The following is a 21,762-nucleotide window of genomic DNA, read 5'->3' on the forward strand; positions in this document are numbered from 1 at the left end:
TGGAAAACAGAGAATCCTACCATACAATGAAGCCAGGAGTAAAGGGGTGACCACATCTAAGTGCCAACAAACACTACCCTGATGTACATATCAAATTATACATGAAATTATTCTTTTTAAATGGGCTGCTGTTCACCGAGTCTTCGGCACAGAAAGTAACAAACTGAGTTTATAGTGCAATAAGAAACAAAATATGTAGAGATATCCAATAATGCACATTTCAAATATGTGGTAGGAGGGGGATTTATCACCCCATGCCTTTCACAGATCTAGAACAAACAAATAACACAGCTGGATCAGGATTACTGTCATCACAGTAAATCCCATGGCTGTTCCAATTATTAATAAAGACTGATTTCAAAGATAACCACAAAGTTGTATTACTGGAATGCAATACACATATTGTAAAATTTCACAAGGTTGAAACATATTTCCCATTTCACAGAGGAGGCAAAACTGTATACGGGGCAAAGGGCTAGGAATCGCTGTCTCGTGTACTAAGTAAGCAAGATGGGAAAGGTAGTTGAAGGGAAGGAGAGGAGGGATCCTCTGCTGAACATCTGAAGAAATCAGAGGCAGGAAGTTAAGGAGAGAAGAGGCCCTGCAGGACTGAGAGACAAGAAGAGAACTATGGAGGCAGGGTGCCATAGCCCAAGGAGCAAATTGGGTAGGGAAAGCCCAAGTAGCAGAAGGAATCTAAATTTATCAATTTTGCTTGATGGGTAGAAGTTTGACCAAGCCCCTGCTCTCTTTCCCCTATAAGAGCTCTGACAGAACAGAAGTGGATGTGCCTTAAATTAAATACATCCAAACACTGTGAAAAGATTAGGCCTTCTTTTCTGTAGAGAATACCATCATGGTAATCATTCCCCACCCCATAGTTTAACATTTTAGATGAGAACAGCCATCTCTCCCTGATAAAAAAGGAATGTTATTACAATGAACAATGGCAAACAAGATATTAAAAACGACCCTCTGATATTTAAAAGAAAAATACTGGAAAACTTCAGTTTAAGAACTATCCTTACAAAGACATGATAATTCCCAATGGTATGAAGCAGAGCAGGGCAGGTCTGATAGCCCCTAGCAGTCCCTTTAACAGAGATTCCTAGATTCTGACTACAACTCCCAGAATCCCCAGCTGCAATGGGTTTTGCTTGGAGATTATGGGAGCTGTAGTCAACATCTGGGAGTTCCTGTTAGAGGGTACACTGCCCCCTAGGCTAAACTACCACCTCAGTTCCTTGTGTTAATGCTCTCACATTATGAAGAATTGTGGGATGGTGTCTGCAGGGGATCATACAGAGGCAGACATCTGCCATGCGTGGGGATTCCTCACTATAGCTCTCCTAGAGCTGTTTGAGAAAGTTTGGAGGTGGGAGTGGTGGATGTTCTTGAAGGCAGGCTGCTTTGAGAGACAGACTCAATCTCCTTTCTGACACCAAAACGGCCTGCTTCCAAAGCTAGCTGCCACTAAGGGGACTGGGAAATTTTACGATGCCTTTTTCCATCTGCTACACAGAGTTATCTCTGGCCTGTAATATAAACTGTTTAAGAAACCCCAATTTTTTTAAAAAAGTTAAGCAGTGGCTTAAAAGGGGGAAAAAATATTTTTAAAAGCCAGCCAATTATACAGTCCAACATTTAGCTATCATCATGGAGCAATATACAAAAGACTGATGTACTAAAGTTCAGTTTAGTCAGGTGTGGCGCTTTGCCTGTTCTCCAGGAAAGTAAGCTTGTCCAGAAGCTGTTTTATGGGCAGAAGTGTGCTTCTCTGAGACAAAGACAAATAAAACAGACCTTCCTCTAGGAGAGGAACAGAGACTTGTTTAAAAGACACAAAGCTACTAGAGTGAAGTCTGGGGGTTGTGGGAAACCTTAACAAAACAGAGAAGCACACATGAAGATCAACTAGAAGCCCAGCATCCTTCTCAGGGCCTTGCTACAGTTTTGACAAGTCTAAACTTCAAATAGGTTGATATCTTTAAAAACCTGAAAAAGAACAGAATTGTATCAGCCAATGAAACAAGTGTTTTTCAAAGCCCTGCTTTTTACAAAGATGTGTTTCATCAGGAATAAAAAAAAACTCCTCTTCTGACACCCTGCTCCACATCCTTCATGCCTACTCTGTGTGGATGTTTATAGGAGGTGGCTCCTCCATTGTCTAGTGCCTCGTTGCCTATATCTTCTAGCCCTAGCCTTTCTACACTGCTGCAAGAATCATGAAGCATCAAATTTCACTGCTGTGAAATTATTCAGCATCAAATAAAGGACAAGGCTGCTGACAAACAGCTTTAGAGAAGCACATCACACTCATAGACAGACTGGCCCGCATACTTTAACAATTGAGCTGAGGGAACTCCCTCATTAAGTTTAGGTGCAAGCCCCCTCATACAGGAAAGGGAAAGATGGCTGGGGCTCAGGTGGTTTCATTGATATCAGTCTGTATATTCAAGCTCCTGCTGCCTTTGTCGTCATCAACTTGAGGGAAAAACTGCCCCCCAATATGCAAGTCCTCTGTGGGCCAGTGAAGGAGGACAAAACCATCTCATCTCTGCATGAAATTTTTTTCCAGGGCTGCTGCTGTCCTTTGGATAGAGTGAATGTTCCTCTTGACTCTGTCCTCAAGAGAGGAAGTGGAGGCGCTCTCCAGCTTCATGTGACTGCAGGAGAATCGAGAGAGAGAGAAATGTGTTATCAATAGGAAACAGTGTTCCCTCTAAGGTGTGTGTGTTTGTGTGCTCACATGGTTTTTGATGTTCGCTCAGTTTATTTTCTATCCCTCTCAGGTAGAATCAGGAAGGCCCCTCTCTGAATGCAGGTGCGCACACACTGCCTTGATACTGCCACCCAGAACAAAACTCATTCTGCACACAGATGAAGAAAATTAGAGGGTCCACTGGTAGGAAAGGCACTCTTTTGGCCTAAGTAGATTTCTGTTTCCCACCCTAAAGCAGCTAGAAGGGAAACTGCAGGGGAAATTGAGTTATGAGGAGAGGTAAACCTGGGAAGGATCTCAGTTTGCCTCCTACTGCTGCCCACACCCTCCATCAGAAGGAAAGGCACGAGGAATGCAGAACTGTACTGAAATTGCTGGCAGGATCCTATGCTTTGGCTCTAATTCATATGCTGAAAACCCAGTCTTCATATGAATGTGAAGACAATACATGAAAAAAATTAAGCGGGAACCATGACAGAACTCAATACTTCTTGCGCACCTTGTCCATTTAATTTCCATATCACAGAGATGTACATACTCTGACTTCAATAAGTGTTAATAGGAAGAAGAGAAGCAGCACATTTAGAACATTTTAACTATATCCCTGAACTGCTTAATATTTTTCTAAAAGCTAGAAAATATAAGATGACATTCCTGACATGTTTAATAATATAGCAAGCATACAACCCCAACTTTGGAATTGATTGTTTTTAAAGGGATGGAAAGGAGAGGGTGGCGGGAGCACAAAACTTACTGTATGAACTTCCCATCCCGACTGTCAAGTTTCTCCAGTGCTCGCTCTCGTTCCTCTTCTTTTCTGTGTTTGTTTACATTGTTTGCCCTTTCCTCTTCCCGCCACTTGGCATTCTCCATCATTTCTTGCCGTTTCCGCTCCAGCTCTTCTGCTGAAAGTTTTCTGCTTGCAGTGAATATATACAATTTCAATTACTTTGTAAAATTCCAGCACGAGTGCTTTGGAACCACAACAGAGTGAGTGTTGTACCTAGGCTCAAACCAAATCCCTACTTATGGCATCAACTCACTGGGGAGCTCTGAGCAAGTCTCTTTCAGCTACTGTAAATGGGAACGACAGAGATTGTTGAGCAGTGCTTTTGAAAACATAATACTCCAATTAACAGTTTCTGGGTTTAATTTGAGCTAAGACTCACCCTGAAATGTAATAAGTCATAAAGAGCAGCTCTGATTAAATGCAGAATGCCAGCATATTTTAGGACTTTATAGGTCAGATGAGCACCTTCAACATGCCCCCCCACCCCCCAATTAATAGAAAGCCAGTGCAGAGGCTGAAGCTGTGATGTTAGTGTGCTCTTGGGAGATTTAACTCAAACTAGGATTCTTCTGATTTTATCCAAGATTTGTGGAGTACACATTGGACCATCTGCATGCCCTTTCCCAACAGATTTAGCACTGGACTGGGCAGCGAAGGAGGAAAACGACTTTGAGTGTTTTGAGAGGCAACATCTGTAACTGGTAAAAACCAAAAATCTGTTCACTTTAAAAGAAAAATAAGCAAATGTTAATCTTGATGTTTTTACTGTCTGGGAAAAAATGGTCTTGAGAAATTATGGGGGGTGTCTGCAATCAAAACAGGGAAGCCGAGGTACATTTTGAATGCCTTTGTCTGGTGTTTCCATTCCATTTTCAAGCTTTCTGCATGGGTGGTGCATCTTCCCCAAACCCTCCTCCCCCTTATGACACAGCCCACCTAGTACCTACTGGTACTGTACCCACCTAGAGTACCCCGAAGTCTGTTTTCTTCTGTAGCCTTCTTTCTTGGGGGAAGGACTCCTGCATCCAGTTTTTGCTTTCCGTTCTTTGTGGTTGTGCCTGCAATACAGGAAGAATGTTGTTCCCAGCAGGGAAATAACCCCTCAGCCCAAATGAGTCTTGGGCCCAGTGTTCCCTTTAATAGAGATTCCCAGATGTTGTTGACTACAACTCCCAGAATCCCCAGCTGCAATGGCTTTTGCTTGGGGATTCTGGGAGTTGTAGTCAACACCTGGAAATCCCTGTGAGAGGGAACACTGCTTGGGCCTATTCTATTTGGTTGCCTTCTCCTTCTCCCCTATTTTGTATTACAGCTTCAATGTGTACTTGCAGGAAGATGAACTCTGCTTTATGCTAACATCTGACTACATGCAGATGACAGCAAAGTGCGACTAGAAAGTCTGGATTTTGTAGCAGTCACAACCCCAAAAAGGAAAAAAGTAGTGACTGCCCTGCCTTTACTTACTGTTTATGTCTAGGAGGTGACCTTGACCTCCTACGATTGTTCAACTCCACCTCAGATGAGCTCCTCTTGCCAGAGTGCCTCTGGGGCGATAGGCACCGGTTCTCTGACCTAGAACTCTGTTGGGCCTTGTGGGAAAGTGTCCTTTCATGGCCAGCATCATCTCGAATCTACAGTTGGAGAAAAGAGACAAATGTGATTGATGAGAATGCTAGAAGTTGATGTTGTCCAAGACAAAGTACAAGGAATGAATGGATAGCATCCAGACCAATCTTGCGCTAGTATAAATGTTCTTGTGCTAGCAAATGGATGTAGCATGTGGTTATGTGAAGGAATGCATCTCTTTTCCAGACTAGTACTTGTGCTAGCACAGCATGTTCCAGTTGTTGCACAGCCTCTTGCACAAGGTACATACTGCAGCTACTGTACCTTGCCTATAAACATCAGAGCAGCTGAAGAAAGCGGAAGCTGAAATATTTTGCCCATTATCAGCCCACTTTCACTAAGGAAGGTAAGCTTATGAGATCACCCAGCAGAGAGAGGGAGACAGAGAGACAGAGAGACAGACAATCAACTTCGCAATGCCTGGACCAGACAGACAGACAGACAGACTATCAACTTCGCAATGCCTGGACCAAATAGGATATTCAAGATGGCAGACGCGGAAATGTTTAAGGCACAAGTGGGCTAACTTGTGGATTGCCTAACTGATTTGAACCAAATTTGCTACAGGTGTAGTGAGTGACACATGGGGACACCTCAACAGTGTAGTTTGTGATGTCATCTACCCCAATTCAAGATGGCGGACGTGTGAACATTTAAGGCTGAAGTGGGCTAACTTGTGAAGATGGTGATTCTCAATTAAGATTATAGTGAAAGGAAAGTAGGCAGATTAGTTCTTACCAGAACAACTTTTATTTCTGTTTAATCAACAATAAATATTTTTTATTATTCTTTTTTTGTTAACAGCATGGCTGGGGTTGATTTAGTCCATCAACTTCTGGAGAGCCTCAAGTTGGCCAACCCTGTACTAGCAGTAGCACCACTTTGCAGAGCACTACAACAGCAAAAGATTCCTCTGCAAGCGTCGCTATGGATGCCACCCAATATATCATATGGCTCTCTCGTTTATGGTCAGACATCTGACTTTTCATGCAGGCATCCGCAAAAGCCAACTGTTGGGTCAGCAGCAGTAGCCATGGCAGTGACAGGAGTCTTAACCCCTTTGTTTCTGCTCACTGTAAATGGTACCCATGGATAAAATGTAGACAGATGTACATACCTGCAAACCATATCCTGGTATTTTGGGATGAAAAGGCTCTGAGGAAGAATTATTCATTTTCTCCTGTGACCTAAAGCACGCAAACAAGCAAATAAGTCAAGCCCCATCAAAGTCCCTAGGCTGATGGATCAGTAGTAGAAAGATAGCAAACGAGTGAGAGCTTGGAGGCAGGAGGCTGTAGGACAGGATATATCTAGGGACCTGATGAGAAGCATGAGGGCAGAGATGTACAAGTGTGTGTGGTTCTATTAGGGCATACAAATGAAACAATGCTGTCCGGACAGGGAAGTTTTTAGAAGGCTTAGACAACTGGACAGCTGAGCCTCATTTTAGCAGTTATAACAAAAATATCAAAGAGTCACTGTTGCTCCATGGAGAGGATGACTTAGATCTGGGTTCAAGTCCTGCCTCTACCACAGACTCCCTGTACGGTTGTGGATAAGTCACTCTCTCTCAGCCTCCATCTTTAAAATAGGAATGAAAGAGCCCTAACTCAAAAGGCAGGAAAAAAATGAAGACTGTAAACCACACTGAAAATTCAGAGTATGAAGAAAATTGTATTAGTCCTATAGTCTGCTTATATAAACCTACCTGGCTTTAGTTTGTTCATCTTCGCTGCTGCTAGGACTATGATGTCTGTGTTTTTTGTGCTTCTTTTTCTTCTCCTTCTTCTTCTTCTTCTTTTCCAAACTGCTTTGCAACTAGAACATAAAAAGAGACCAGTTTCACACCAATCACTATTGTTTAAAGCAATGTAAAACCCAGTTTATTTTTACATTTATATCCCGCTCTTCCTCCAAGGAGCTCAGAGATGTATTCTATGCCAAAGATTCACGGAGGGGGCAAAAACCCCTTTCTACAATACAGACAATAGTCTACCACTATCCTGCATTTGTTACATTTGGAATAACTACCTCCCCTTTGTTTCATACTTACTGCATTCCATATTCATGCATTGCCAACAATGAGAAAGACACCCCATCATCTTTAATCACTCTGACTGTGAGCACAACAGGACAATTAAAAGATTTAAAGGCTATTTTGACCATTCAGTGAGGTAACATCTCTGGCAACTTTTAAAAAGGCAGTCCAGACACATTTGTTCACCCAGGCTTTTAAACAGATACTGTTTTAATAGTTTTTTAACATTGTTTTAAATTTTAAATTGTAATGTTCTAACTTTTTTAATTTTTGTATTATTTTAATGTAAACTGCCCAGAGTTGTAAGTTTTGGGTGGTATACAAATATGTCAAATAAATAAATAACAAATTCCCATACATTACTCTCCCTCCCTCTAAACAGGAGGATATCAGGTTAGAGATAATGCCAAACTCCAGATTGCCTACACAGTTATTTCAACCTGCTGCCTTGGAATTCAGATTTTCCTCAACAAGAGAGGACATCTAAAATATTAATCCTTGTTGTATCCCCTGCTAGCTGAGCTAAGAGGCACCTTTTAAAAGTGGTGATTCTCTTTATTGTGCAGGGGAAGAGCAACTGGCCCTATCCATCCCCAGCACAGCATCCCTCCAGTGGCTGTTACTGGGATCTATCTTATGTTCCCTTTAGACTGTGAGCCCTTTGGGGACATGGAAGCATTTTATTTATTTATTTCTATGTAAATTGCTTTGGGAACCTTTGTTGAAGAGCAGTATATAAATATTTGTCATTGTAAGAATCTGATACTAATAATTCAGTTTCACAGTTCGCCTCTTAACCCTTTCGGAAGCATACAGCTTCCATACCAGTTCTTTGATCTTCTTCATTTTTACAGGGTTGTTCAGAACTTCACGTTTCTTCTCTTCCTCCCTCTTCCTAAATAAAAACAGAGAAGTAGATGTAAACACTATTAAACTGAAATTCCCATGTACAATGTATACCAAGAAAAGGTCTGCATTGTTATGCCACAGCTGCAATTAAATTTAACTACAGGGTCAGCATATGCACTAGATTTGTAGATTCAAAAACCCTGCAATTCTTCTTCAGAAAAAGCTCCGATACTCTGCCCCGAGACACCATAATGAATGTTGCACTATTGCTGTGTAGCACGAAAAGTCCTCAACTCTCTTGTATTTTATAAAACATCCCAAGCTACCATTGGTTTCATAAAATCTACATATTTAATTCTCCTAGGTGTGCCTTAGAATATGCAGCCCGGCGCCCAGCTGATTAGCTGGACAGTAGAGGCGCCTGATTGGCTGAGGCGCACCCAGGAGGAATGGTCGCTGTGGCGGCAGCAGGCACAGCCCAGCTGCGGAGGCCAGAGGCGGTGGCAGGCCTGGACGTGGAAGCAAGGCCCAGGAGGGGGGAAAGAAAGTGGGGCGGGGGCAGAGGTGGCAGTGGGGAAGAGAGGTGGCTGGGCCCAGCATAGGCCAGCTGTGGTCAGGAAGCGGAGACTGGAGCAGAAGGTGGGGGGAAGAGATAACTGCCGGCCCCAAAGAGCGCATAGATGCTCTGTGCCGGGTTGGCTAATGTATTATTATTACCTTATCATGAAAAGTGGATCTTCTCGAATTTTACTAGCCATATCCAAGGCAGAGTTGGCACCTGTGGGAGCAAAGATAGAGCCTGGCAGGAGGCCAGTCTCAGAAGAACAGCCTCCTTCCTTGTCTTCCATCGATTCAAAGACATACTTGTCAACTGGGCGACCCATGAGGTATTCATCTCTGTTCACCATGCCCCCAGGCCCTTGGTACATCCAGTCCAGCTTCTCATCTTTTTTCCTAATTTATTTAAGAGAAAGGACATTAAATACATTTTTCAGACCAAAGCAAGATGAGTCAAAATAAGTGGGAGCTGTAATAAACAAACCCCAGAAAAAAAGGTTCTCTACTTTAAAAACAAAAATACATAAGAGCACAAATACAGAGCATTGCTGCTCCCAATGAGATCAAGATTATTGTCTTCAATAAAGCAAATGAACAGGCCTGTTGGAAAAGATCTAAGAATACTGTTATACTTGATTGTATGGTTATTCTGTAGAAACTCACACATATTTGATCTGATTATGGAAGTTAAATTTGTGTCACCAAATATTAAATTATTTGATATTTCAGCTAAAAAGAATAAATCATCTCTCTTAATATTGTAAAAACATACATAGATCAGTAGCATGAGTATTTTATCTCCCTAATAAAAACTTTTGGTTAAAAATATTGGATAGGAAAAAAGTTACTGGTTATGTACTTACAGATACCCTCAAAGTAGTTTTATTCAATACTTAAAAGAAAGTTATGACTGGTGATATGAAACTGGTATTTTGTTTATTAACCACAACAAAATTATGTATTACCTCCTGTTGGAAGTATCCTTATACTCCAAACCTAGATCTGTACCAGACTAGTATCTGGGATACAGCATTACTTATGAAAAAGACATATTATAAGCAGATAAATGAGAATGCCAATGCAGATACATCTACTATGCTGAAATGGTATAGTGATTTTTTTCTCAGCATCTAGTTCTAACATGGATTAATTGTGTGGCTTTGCCTAAGTTGCTCTTCCTCAGCTTGAGGACAGTGCTTAATTTCCAAAATGAGACACAACAAGGTTGAAGCCCCATACTCTCTCCCAGAAGCCCTTTCCAAATCCAAATAGGCTGGTTGTGTTACTAAATGATGAATAAAATACACTTTGCATGTGTTCTGAAGCACTAGCTTTATCATTGCATTTTGCACTTCTGTCCTAAAGGCACTTTCAGAAAAAGGATTTGGTGAGTATGGAGCATCTAACATCCACAAGCCACATGGTTAATGATGTTTGCCCAAACTACTCATAGTCATCAGCAGAGGCAAGTAATAATCAGCAAAAAAATATGGCCCCCACAGGAAGTGGTACTTCTTCAAGGAGACGCTACTTGCCCTGCATTCCATTTGGTGCTATGATCCTCACATGGGGTACTGGAAGAAGCACCCCTTAGCATCATCTCAACTTAAGTCCTAAATAAGGCTGCCTGCCAATAAAATCTTGCCCAACATACTTGACAGCGCCCACATCCTCTGCGTAGCGTTGCATTTCTTCTCGTGCTCGCTCCTCACGCAACTCACGCTGCAGCTCTTCAATTTTTTTCCGTTCAGCTTCATGTTTCTGTTCTGCCTTCCAGACCTTCTCCACATTGCGCAGGGTTTGTGGATGCCAGCTCTTCTTCAGGTTCTATGTTCAAGGAAAAGCACCAGGCACTGAATTAATACAGGGCACCTGTAAGTTCCCCCCAAGAATGTTGCCCTAACAGCAAATGCTGCCAGGAAAAACAGAGTCTTGGTGTAATAAAACACTAAATGCTGGGCAAAGGTATTTGGGGCTGGTGGTATTTGGATGTGTTAGTTTGAGGGAGGCCTGTCCCATCCCCCAAAAGAAGGCCATTTCCTGCTTCCAACCCCCATACTACCAACTTATGCTTTTAACCCCACCCCCCATATACTTACTTGCACAGAGAAGATCTTAAACCCCTCCCACTCACCTTTCAACAGAAGGAATCCTACTAGCTCCTATATGTCTTTTGCCCATCCTGACCCCACAGTCCCACTGAGTGGGAGATTCTTAGTCCCCTACAGTTATAAGAACAGCCCTGCTGGATCAGGCCCAAAGTCTATTTACTCCAGCATCCTGTTTCACACAGGGGCCCATCAGATGCCTCTGAGAAGCCCACAGGCAAGTGCATGCCCTCTCTCCTGCTGTTGCTCCCCTGCAACTGACATCTTGCCTCTGAGGGTGCAGATGGTCTATAGCCACCAGACTAGTAGCCATTGAGAGACCTGTCCTCCATGAATTTGTCTAAGCACCTTTTAAAGCAATTGAAATTAGTGGCCATAACCACATCCCATGGTAGAGAATTCCAGATTAATTATGCAGTATGTGAAAATTTTATCCTAAATTTCCTGGCCATCAGTTTCATGGGATGACCCCTGGTTCTAGTGTTATGGGGGGGGGGGAGAATGTATCTCTGTCCAGTCTCTCTACTCCATGCATAATTTTATATACCTCTATCATGTCTCTCTGCAGTCACCTCTTTTCCAAACTAAAAAGCCCCAGATGCTGAAGCCTTGCCTCATAAGGTGCTCCAGACCCCTGAAAATCTTGACTGCCCTCTTTTGCCCTTTCCCAGTTCTATAATATCCTTAAGATACAGTGACCAGAACTGGTATAAGAAAATTCCTATTAACAATCGGATTTGTCCTTGTGGCCAAGGTGTAGAAACGGTGCCTCATGTTTTGTTATACTGTTTATTCTATAAGGATAATAGTTCTGAACTGATTGCCCCTTTTTTTATTGAATATCCCTGGTAGAACTGAGGATGGTTATGTTTCTTTTCTGTTAGCAGACTGTAGTGAATGTATAACACTGAATGTGGCTAAATTTTGTGCAGAAGGAGTCAAAATTAGATCTAAATTGTTTGAGTACATGGTATTAGAATGATTGGTTCACTAATCCCCCCCACTCCTTTTCTGTATTTTGCAAAACTAGTTGTATTGTCTTGCTTTTGTTATGGGTCACTGACCATAATAAAGATTCATCCAAGTGACCAGAACTGCACACAGTACTCCAAATGTGGCCACACCATAGTTTTATAATATTAGCATAAGGGCATTATAATATTAGCATTTTTATTTTCAATCCCCTTCCAGCCAGCGTGGTGTAGTGGCTAGAGTGCTGGACTGGGACCGGGGAGAGCTGAGTTCAAATCCCCATTCAGCCACGATACTAGCTGGGTGACTCTGGGCCACTCACTTCTCTCTCTCAGCCTAACCTACTTCACAGGGTTGTTGTGAGGAGAAACTCAAGTATGTAGTACACCACTCTGGGCTCCTTGGAGGAAGAGCGGGATATAAATGTAAATAATAATAATCCCTAGCGTGGAATTTGTCTTTTTCACAGCTTCTACGCACTGAGTTGACACTTTCCTCCTTCAATAGATTGTCCCTCATATTTCTTCTCCATTTTTCATCCTGACATATATATTGTCCTCCAGGTTCCCCACATTTGCTCTAAGCCGGCCGGCCGGCCATCCCTCTAATCAACACCTCATATCTCGGGAGGGAGAAGCGCTACCCCCGATCCTTCCCCACTCCTCCACGCCACAACCCTTCCCCTCTTTCCTCACCAGGTCGCCTCCCCCCATGTTGACTCCAAAGGTCCACCCAGCGGCTTCTTCTTCCAAGTGCCTTTCCCTTCCTTTTCCTCTCCTTCGGCCGAAGCTCTCGGCTGGGCGCGCAGTGATGACGCAAAGCTCCGTCCCCGCCCCTAAGTCCTGCCTGGGCGGCTACGGATTACGGAAAACATTCGGAGATGCTTTAGCCCCAAGGTATCTGGCTTCGGATTGGAAATATTTCTGTCCCGCCCATCCAGCACAATAAGCACTTCTTTATTAATCCAGACAGAGAGAGTGGCCAGTGGTGGATGTGCACGCGCATAATGTAATTATAGTTACCTTTATAAGAAAGGTAAAATTACAGCAAGGTGGATGGACTCGATTACGACAGCAATGAATGCACCACCTTAAAAGCCACGTTGAAGATGGAGCATCCTGGAGAGAATCTCTGAGATCGCTAAGAATCTACACCGACTTGACGGCTTTTAATCAATCAGTTTTTATAACGCACCTAAAGGAGGTCCTACCTGGGGCTCATTGTGTTGGTCTGCCGGATCAGAGTCCCTTCTAGTCTAGCATCCTGTTTCTAACAGCGGCCAGCAGAATGCCTTCTGGAAACTCCACAAGCAGGATATAGAGGCAATAGCCATTCACATTGTTTACTCCAACTAAGTAGTATTACTACTACTACAACTACTACAACAGATATTTATATACCGCTCTTCAACCATAGTTCTCCAAGTGGTTTACATAGACAAAACAAACACATAAATAAGATGATCCCCTGACCCCAAAGGTCTCACAATCTAAAAAGAAACAAGGTAAATACTAGCAGCAGCCACTGGAGGGATGCTGTGCTGGGGTTGGATAGGGCCAGTTGCTCTCCCCGTGCTAAATATAAGAGAAATACCACTTTAACAGGTGTCTCTTTGCTCAGTTAGCAGGGGCTGACTGTATTCAGATACACTGTCTTTAAACAAAGAACCTCCATTTCACTATCACTGCAAATTGCAATAAAAGACCTAGGGGAATATGTGTACAGCTACATTGGTACCCATTACATTTCTGTCCATCAGTGGTACAGAAGGGAAAAGGTGACAATCCCACACAGGAGGAGAATGCATAAGGCCCCAGGCTCAGTCCCTGACATCTCCAGGTACAGCTGGGTTAGACCCATCTGAAACACTGGAGAGCCAGTGCCAGCTAGTGTAAACCAATGGTCTGACTCAGTAGAAGACAACTTGATAAATCCATAAGTATATTTGGAGGAAGTGGAGTGAATGTGATGACTGCATTATCCTCATAATGGCCTGGTCAACAACTGGTTCTTCTTGGAGGATACTCTGAACAGAGAATGAGGGTGGTGGGTCAACACTGCAGGCTCTCCTGCTGTACGTGTGAAAAGGATCTAGGTGTCTTAGTGGACCACAGGTTGTACATGAGCTAGCAATTGGATATAGCTGCTAAAAAATGCAATCTTGGTCTGCATTAACAGAGATGTAGTATGAAGATAATGAGAAGTCCACTGTTCTGTGCTGTTCAGATCTCAGTTGAATACTGTGTCCGGTCTGGGCACTGCATTTAAGAAGGGCTCTGATAAATTGCAGTTACACAGATAAAAAGCACAAGGTGTCTCTGCCTGAAGGCTTGCCACCTAAAAAAAAAACCCAAAGCAACATGAGACAAAAAGAGAGGGACACTGGAGGAAAAGGGGAAACTTCCCAAGCTGAATATATAGAAATATTTTCTTACAACCTCTAGATGTGTTGATATGAGAGAGAGTGTATAAATTGATGTGTAGTGCTGGGAGAGAGCATGTATAAAATGATATATCTGCTCTGGGCTCCTTGGAAGAATAGCGGAATATAAATGTAAATAAATATAGATGGCATTTCACTCTCCTGCCGTCCATGTAAGAAAATTGAGAGTATTTTATTATTTGGTTCCTGTTCATTTTTGGAAAAGTCAAGAAGAAGCGAACAACAAAAGAAATCCAAACCAAACCAAAAACACACTTCATAGTCTGACCAGAACAAGGCACAGAGGCAGCCATTTGCTGTTCTTCAGTGGATGGGAAGCCATGTGACTTCTCCAAAGCAAGAGGAGCGTGTGCGGAGATCAGGGGTGTTGCGGCGGTAGCCGTATCGCCCATTGTACCCTCTCACAGGCTTGGTATCCGACAAGTGCAAGTGGTGACCAGCCACTTGCTGTGTAGAATGACCTGTACAGAAGAAACAATTACTATCAGTTCTCTCACCTCATCATGCTCCTGTCCAGGTCCTTCATAATATGCCAGAGTTACCATCTAAGGCCAGCCACACACTTCTGCCTAATTCTTCCAGCAGGTCTCAAGCCTCATAGTGTGCAGACAATATATTCTCCTAGTGCTGAGGCATTTTGTCATACCGGCAAGTTCACAGACCCCCAACCCCCAAAGCTCTCTGTGTCTATGTTTACATGAGATTGTGAAAGAAATAAGCTGCTGAAGGGATCATGTGCACATCCCACAAGACCCTAAAACAGGAATTGTATCCTTCTTCCCCCTGCAGCCCCACAAGACTAGAGGCAATGTACTACTACAGATCAGTTCACTGCAGTTTGGTGCCTCTTTCAAAATGACATGAAGGCCAGCTGCTTTTCAGAGGTTTAAGAAGACATTGGCTGACATACTGCACAATGTTATATGCAAGTTGCAACATAACATTCACACGGCTTCGCAAGATGTGGCCATGATCTCTAGTGGCCATCAATTGCATTGCCTCAATTCTTGCGTTTAGCACAACCCGTAACTGTTTTGCAAAGCATAACATTGTGCAGTATGTTAGCCACCGTTCCATGAGGGAAGTCAGCTAAAAATAAATTGTGTTTTGTTTAGGTCAGGGATGGCCACCTTCTGCAGTTGCAGGTATCAGTGTTCCTCAGACAGTGGTCTGGGGTGGGCTGGAAGTGCATTTTGCCATACAGCCAATCCCTTCATGAGTGGCAAGAACTCAGTTATAAAGTTGACACCATCCGTGAGAAGGGGCTTCCCTATTACAGATCACAAGCAGGTACAGTATTATATATTAATAGGTGCATGTGTGTATTACATGCAAAATAAATATGTAAGAGTCTGGAATACTCTGTTTCTTACAACTGGAAAAACATGTTAACATCCTATATGAAATAAAGTGTGGGGAAATATTTAACCATACCTCAACTAAGACTTGATAGGGGCACTACAAGCTAGAAAAAATTGCAGACGAACCAGTCAGTGTGGTGCAATATGGTAGTTAGAGTGTTGGATTGCAAAGATCCAGGTTCAACTCCAACTCAGCCAGTGTAGTATAGTGGTTAGAGTACTGGACTAGGACTGGGGAGAACCAAGTTCAAATCCCCATTCAGTCATGAAACCCACTGGGTGACTCTGGGCCAGTCACTTATCTCTCAGCTAAACCTACCTCACAGGGTTGTTATGAAGATAAACACAAGCACATATGCCACTCTGGGCTTCTTGGAGGAAGAGTGGGATAAAAATGTAAAAATAAAATAAATAAAGTTCACTGGATGGCTTTGGACCAATCACCCTCTCTCAGCCGAACCTACTTCACAGGGTTGTAGCAAGGATAAAATGCAGGGGGTGAGGTAGGATGCAATAAAGGTTCAAGGAATCAAATATAAATTCTGTACTTTAAAAATTATAAACTGCTAAAAGAGCTGTTTCCATCAATGAATGTGATTGTTTTGATTGCCAGCTTACCAGTCTTTTCTCCTAAACTAAAGTCTGAGTGTAAGGGAAGCTGCCTCACCTCCTCCTTACAGGGCTGTTTAAATGATCACTGAGATCACAGGTTGCATCCAGAGAAAATTAGTCATGACTAAGTCCCATTTAAATTAATAGGACTTACGTTAGTCACAATTGATTTGTCTCATTGATTTCAGTGGTACTAAGTCACGACTAACTTTCTCTGGTTTACAGTCTGTGTGTGAAGGCCTTTGGCTTAACTAGGACCACGGAGACCTGGGTTCAGATCCCCATTCAGTCATTAAAGTCACTGGGTGGCTCTGGGCCAGATAAGTAGACTTATCTTTCAGCCTAGTCTACCTCACAGGGCTGTTGTGAGGAGAAACAAAACCATTTTTCCTTGGAGGAAAAGCAGGATATAAATGTAACAAACGAACAAACACTCCTCAATAGCTGGCATGTATTTCCTTTCTGAATTACACTCAAGAAGTAGGTAGAGAGGTGTGTGTATGTTTGTTTTTAAGTGTGAGAAAGAACAATAGCTGCTCTCAGAGAAGCCCTCCCCATATTTATTTTTATTTGACATATTTGTATACCACCCACAACTTACATCTCTGGGTAGTTTACAATACAAACAAAAACAAAAAGGTCAACACACATTACAATAATTTAAAATCTAAAATGTTAAAAACTATTAAAACAGTATCTAATTAAAAGTCTGGGTGAACAGAGGTGTCTTAACTGCTTTTGTAAAAGTTGTCAGAGATGGGGAGGCTCTTATTTCAACAGGGAGTGCATTCCAAATCCTTGGGGCAGCAACAGAGAGGCTCCGTCCCTGAGTAGCCACGAGGGATGTGTACGAACGGGGATGTGCACTCCCAGGAGGTTGGGAAGGGGGCTTTAAGGGGCAAGGAGGGTGCCCTTACCTTCCCCGCTGCTTTTCCCCTGCCACTGCTGTGCCCAAAACTACTGGTGTGGGGCTGCAGCGTACCTCCCTGCAGTCCCAGTCACACATTGGCCACTTCCAGTATGACCCTGACCAGGGCTGCAGGGAGGTACACTGCAACCCCGCACCAGCGATTTTGGGCTCATTGCCAGTGGGGGGAAAGCAGTGGGGAAAGTAAGGGCACCCTCTCTGCCCCCTAACACACACACACACACGCCTCAAACGCCAGACTGGTTCGGAGCTCCGGAAAAGCTGAACCAGTTTGTGCCGATCCCTAGTGGCCATCAGATGAGCCAGTGGCAACTGCTGACAAACCTCTCCTGATCATCTCAATGGGCGGTGGAGTTCACGGTGTTCTCTTAAAATTTCAGTTTGTGTTACTATGGAATTGGGGATGGGACCTTCTGACTGCAAAGAGGCAAGTCAAGAGTGGCAACAGGCAGGGATAGGTAGCGGTTGCAGTGGAAATGTTTGAACAAGAGGAATCCATACAGTGCAGAGCTAGCCGTTCCCTCAGAGGGCAACTGGAAGGAGGCAAAGCCAGAGCAGTGAACCCTGGAGAGGTGTAGCAAGTAGCCTCATCTGGGGATAATGGGTGCTTTAGGCTCCAGGAGACCTTATGGCACAGCTTGGAAATTCCTACATTAATATAATCTGTGACATCACTCACAGCTTCTTCAGCTGCTTCAAGGGAGAGAAGCTAAGCAACTGCTACTGAAATTAAACCGTTACAGTATTGATACAGCACTCTTCTCACCTGCCCCTGCCCAGTTTCTTCTGTTCAAGTATCTCTGTCCTGGCCCATAGATATGGAAATAATCCACTATCCAGCCATCCCTAGAGGTTCCCCCACGGGTCTGGAAATAACAAAAGAAAATACTACACAAATCCTACTAGATCAGCTTAACATTTATTTTAGAATCAGCACTATGCTGGCATTGTGCAGAACTCAATGCTTCATTTCCTCTCATTAGACATTTTCAGCTCTGCTGAAGGAGCAGGGCAAACCTCCCCAGGGCTTCACAAGAGGAAAGCCCTAAGACTATCTTTTGTCTCTCTGAAGCCCTGGGTGAAGCTAGGGAGGCTGGGGATTTTTCTTCTCCCTTCCCCCCACCTCGATAATTGGGTTGATGCAAGGGATGTGTATGTCTACTGAGAGAGACTCCTGCTATACTTTCCATCAAGACCACCAATATTCACATACACCATCCAGATACTGACACTCCCATGTTCAGTGAAAAGGAACAGAGAAGGGCTGTTTGTGGCTGCTCTGTAGTTAGAGGAGACTCATCAATACCCATCATCTGAAAGCACTGCAAGAGGTGGGGTGTTTGGGGTTAGCTATTCAACACCCCCTCCCAATTTGATTTTCAGCTGATATACATGTTTTAAATAAACTGTAACTTAGTTGGACATTGTAGGGCTAGACAAATTAGAAACAACTTCATATTTGAAAGTAGGGGGAAAATATTGGGGGGGGGAGCAGGATTTGGTAGACAATATGTTTTTGTTTCTAATTAAAATCTGTTTCCAAACCATCAACATTTTGGGTTTAGGCTCTTAATTGTAAAGGAACCAGTTGGCCTGACTCACACAAATCCCAAGGCAAGAACATCTTTATTGCTAGATAGTCCAGATGTTTATCCAACTTTTTATTGAAAACCAAAGGTGACATTGCTACAAAACACATACACCGGCAGGCAACATAGCACTCAGTGCTTTGCATATTCATAGCTGGAGCCAAGGCTAAGCCTTGGAAAGTCATTCATTCTGTAAGAATTAAATTGGAGGGCAGAGCTGGTTAACCCAATCCACACCCGTAGTGCCAAGGGATCATGTCCCATTCACCTGCTACTTCAGGTGCAATCAGCTGAAACTGGGGCAATGTCAGCCACCATAAACAGCAAAAGAAGGTGAAGTAGTAACTGATGGGAGAAGAAAAAGTCTGCCGGGAGAGGCTCAGTGGACCTCAGCCAAGAACAAGCTTCTATGGGTGATTGTCTGCAGAAGCACAAGCCAACAGATTCTACCCATCTTCATTATCTGTTCCAGTTGGTTTCTACTGCAAGCTCCAGATAGCAATACCTGTTCTGTCTTTTTCAGCACTGACTTGACCACTGGGGATGAGAAATAGCTGGCAGCATGGATGTCCAGTTGAGCATTGTAAGGAGGCAACGCAGACCACAGCTTGGGCAGGATGCTGGTGTAGCCACTAGCTATGGTGTCCACTGCCACACCATCAAGGATAAATTCCTTCTGCCTCTGAAGGCATCTCCGAGTAACACAAGTCATGTTGGACGGAGACAAGAGAAAGTCACTGGTTGCCACACCCAACCATAGCAGCCTGCCCTTTCCCCACCTCCCTGGCAACTCTCATTATTACCTTACACACAGAGTTACTGTGATGCTGTCACCAAAGCAACAATTGTTCCATGACAACCGAGAGAAAAGACTGCCATACAGTAAAGCCTCTTGATCCAAATGGACTCAGGTGGATGGATCTTTCTCAACTTTGGCATAGCATACCCTGCTAAGTTATGGGCGGGGGGAAGGGAGGGATAATCCTTCCAGGTGTGACTAACAATAAACTTCTAATTCTCAGTCCTCATCACTATCAAAGATACAAATAAAAAGTTACAGGTGAGGAAAGAAGGATGTTGAAAAATTTCCTATATTGTTAACCAAGTCTTCTACATAGTAGTCCTGTGCTATTTTACCTTTTCTGTGTCCTCTATTTCTCTTTCCTTAAGTCCTCAAAACATAGGAATTCCATATACATACATAGCAATCCAGGAAACAAATAACACCATGTGTTAATTGTAATAAACACCACCACATTATTTGTAACACCAGGAAACAAATAGCACCATCTGGTGCGGGGTGGGGTGGTACTCAAAGTAGACTAGTCGCCATTTTCAATTCAGGATTTTACCATGTCCATCTTTGCTCCAAGACCTACCAAGGAATTGAAGCAGAGAAGACCTCTAACATTCCCTTGTGGCGCTATTGAACAAGATTCTTCTTGTGATGAATGTACTAAGAGTACAGGTGTACCCCATTATCCATGGGAGGGGTTCTGTTCCTGCCAATTTCCATGGGTAGGAACCATGGATAATGGGATGTCAGGGCAATGGGTACCGAGGGCGGGACAAGATTAGGTTCCTGAGGCGGCAAAAAACATGTCAAAAGAGCTAAAAACAGCAGAAATGGGGTAGAAGTGCCTTATTGTAAAAATCACTTTTAAAAAACCACGAATGAGCCACGAAGTGCCTTTCTTCAAAATGGTAGCCAGAATTTTCTTGGAGGTCATTTCTGGCCACCCCATAACCACAGATGTGTGAAAATTAACCCTTTCCCCACCATTTCCCCCCACATATACTGAGGTCACGTATCAATTGCCCAACTTCTGATATGTGAAAACATGATTGCTAAGACTGCGTGTGCCAAGGTCCACCTGTACAAAGGAAAAAAGTACATCCTTCTGAATAATTCTGTAACAAGATTCACATAAGGGAAATGTGTGTTTTTTTAATGGGGTTGTTTTTAGATCACTTTGGCTATAATTAAAATATTTAGGACTGTATATATTCTACTTACACCATACAAGCAAAAGCATTTTTTTAAAAATGAAGTTTCTAGTCCTTATGGATTCAGAAATCATGTCAGCAGCACCTGGTGAACTCTCACAGGCCAGTAGCCAAAAGTAAGGATTTTACTGTTCTGCATTGGCTTGTCCTTCAAGATGTAAGATAAAGTGAGAAAGTGGGTAAAATAAGCAAATATATATATTTTTTCATTTGCATGAGTTTCAGGTTCTGAAGCCCAGAGAGATTAAAATGCCATCAACATTCTCTTGTAACAGGCATATGCAGGGGAGCACTGGGCAATTTTCAATGATGTAATACTTAGGGCCATCCAGTATTGGCAGGACCTGCACAAGTTGAGAATGTGTCCTAGAAAACATCCAGAATCTGCTGCAGAACTCCTGCATGTTGCAGAGAACCGATGGGATTGTGGAAAAGGTTCCCTGAGGATAAGAGTGCCCACACACCCCAGATTGCCTCTGCCTAACCTCCATCCCACAGAGCCCAAAGGGGAGGAGAGCTGGTCTTGTGGTTTGCTAAGCAGGGTCCACCCTGGTTGCATTTGGATAGGAGTTTAAAGCATATGTACTGTTAAGATATTCCCCTTAGGGTTGGGGTCACTCTGGGAAGAGCATCTGCATATTTGCATGCAGAAGGTTCCAAGTTCCCTCCCTGGCATCTCCAAGATAGGGCTGTGAGAGACTCCTGCCTGCAACCTTGGAGAAGCTGCTACCAGTCTGTGTAGGCAATACTGAGCTAAATGGAACAATGGTATGACTCTGAAAGTCAGTAGTTCCCCACGACTGCAATACTCAGATGGGAAAAGCTCCTGAGGAGTTTGGGGACTAGAGTCACCCTACACCAATACAGGACCATAGGAAGCTACGTTATACAGAATCAGACCTCTGGCCAATCTAGCTTAGCATTGTATATGGCAGAGGCTCTCTACTATTTCAGACGGGGTCTTTCCCCTGATCTACCTGGAGAAGCCAAGCACAGTGCCTGGGATTTTCTGCACGCAGAGCATGCAATTTGCCACTGAGCTACAGCCCTTAAGAAAATAATTTTAAACCTCATGCCAAGCATTTTTCATTCAGTGATTCAGACAACACCTCTCGTTTTCAAGAGATTCACACACTTTCCCAGCTGCACATACTGACCA

The 21,762-nt window shown here is 43.3% G+C and overlaps 2 protein-coding genes across 2 annotated transcripts; both read right to left on the reverse strand.

Annotated features, from left to right (window-relative positions):
- Positions 1-355: 355 nt before the first annotated feature.
- CWC25 (CWC25 spliceosome associated protein homolog) lies at positions 356-12,515 on the reverse strand. The gene is made up of 10 exons (XM_053265257.1): positions 12,359-12,515; positions 10,238-10,410; positions 8,743-8,979; positions 8,002-8,071; positions 6,847-6,956; positions 6,256-6,325; positions 4,977-5,143; positions 4,475-4,570; positions 3,477-3,638; positions 356-2,666 (listed from the first exon to the last, which is right to left on the reverse strand). The coding sequence occupies exons 1-10, from the start codon at positions 12,374-12,376 to the stop codon at positions 2,552-2,554; spliced, it is 1,218 nt and encodes a 405-aa protein (XP_053121232.1). The 5' UTR covers positions 12,377-12,515; the 3' UTR covers positions 356-2,551.
- A 1,738-nt stretch (positions 12,516-14,253) lies between these two features.
- Positions 14,254-21,640, reverse strand: C6H17orf98 (chromosome 6 C17orf98 homolog). The gene is made up of 3 exons (XM_053265304.1): positions 19,102-21,640; positions 17,774-17,873; positions 14,254-14,567 (listed from the first exon to the last, which is right to left on the reverse strand). Exons 1-3 carry the CDS (start codon positions 19,306-19,308, stop codon positions 14,410-14,412), a joined length of 465 nt encoding a protein of 154 aa, XP_053121279.1. The 5' UTR covers positions 19,309-21,640; the 3' UTR covers positions 14,254-14,409.
- Positions 21,641-21,762: the final 122 nt, after the last annotated feature.

Source organism: Hemicordylus capensis, chromosome 6, assembly GCF_027244095.1.
Source record: "Hemicordylus capensis ecotype Gifberg chromosome 6, rHemCap1.1.pri, whole genome shotgun sequence".
In the NCBI taxonomy this organism is placed as follows: domain Eukaryota; kingdom Metazoa; phylum Chordata; class Lepidosauria; order Squamata; family Cordylidae; genus Hemicordylus; species Hemicordylus capensis.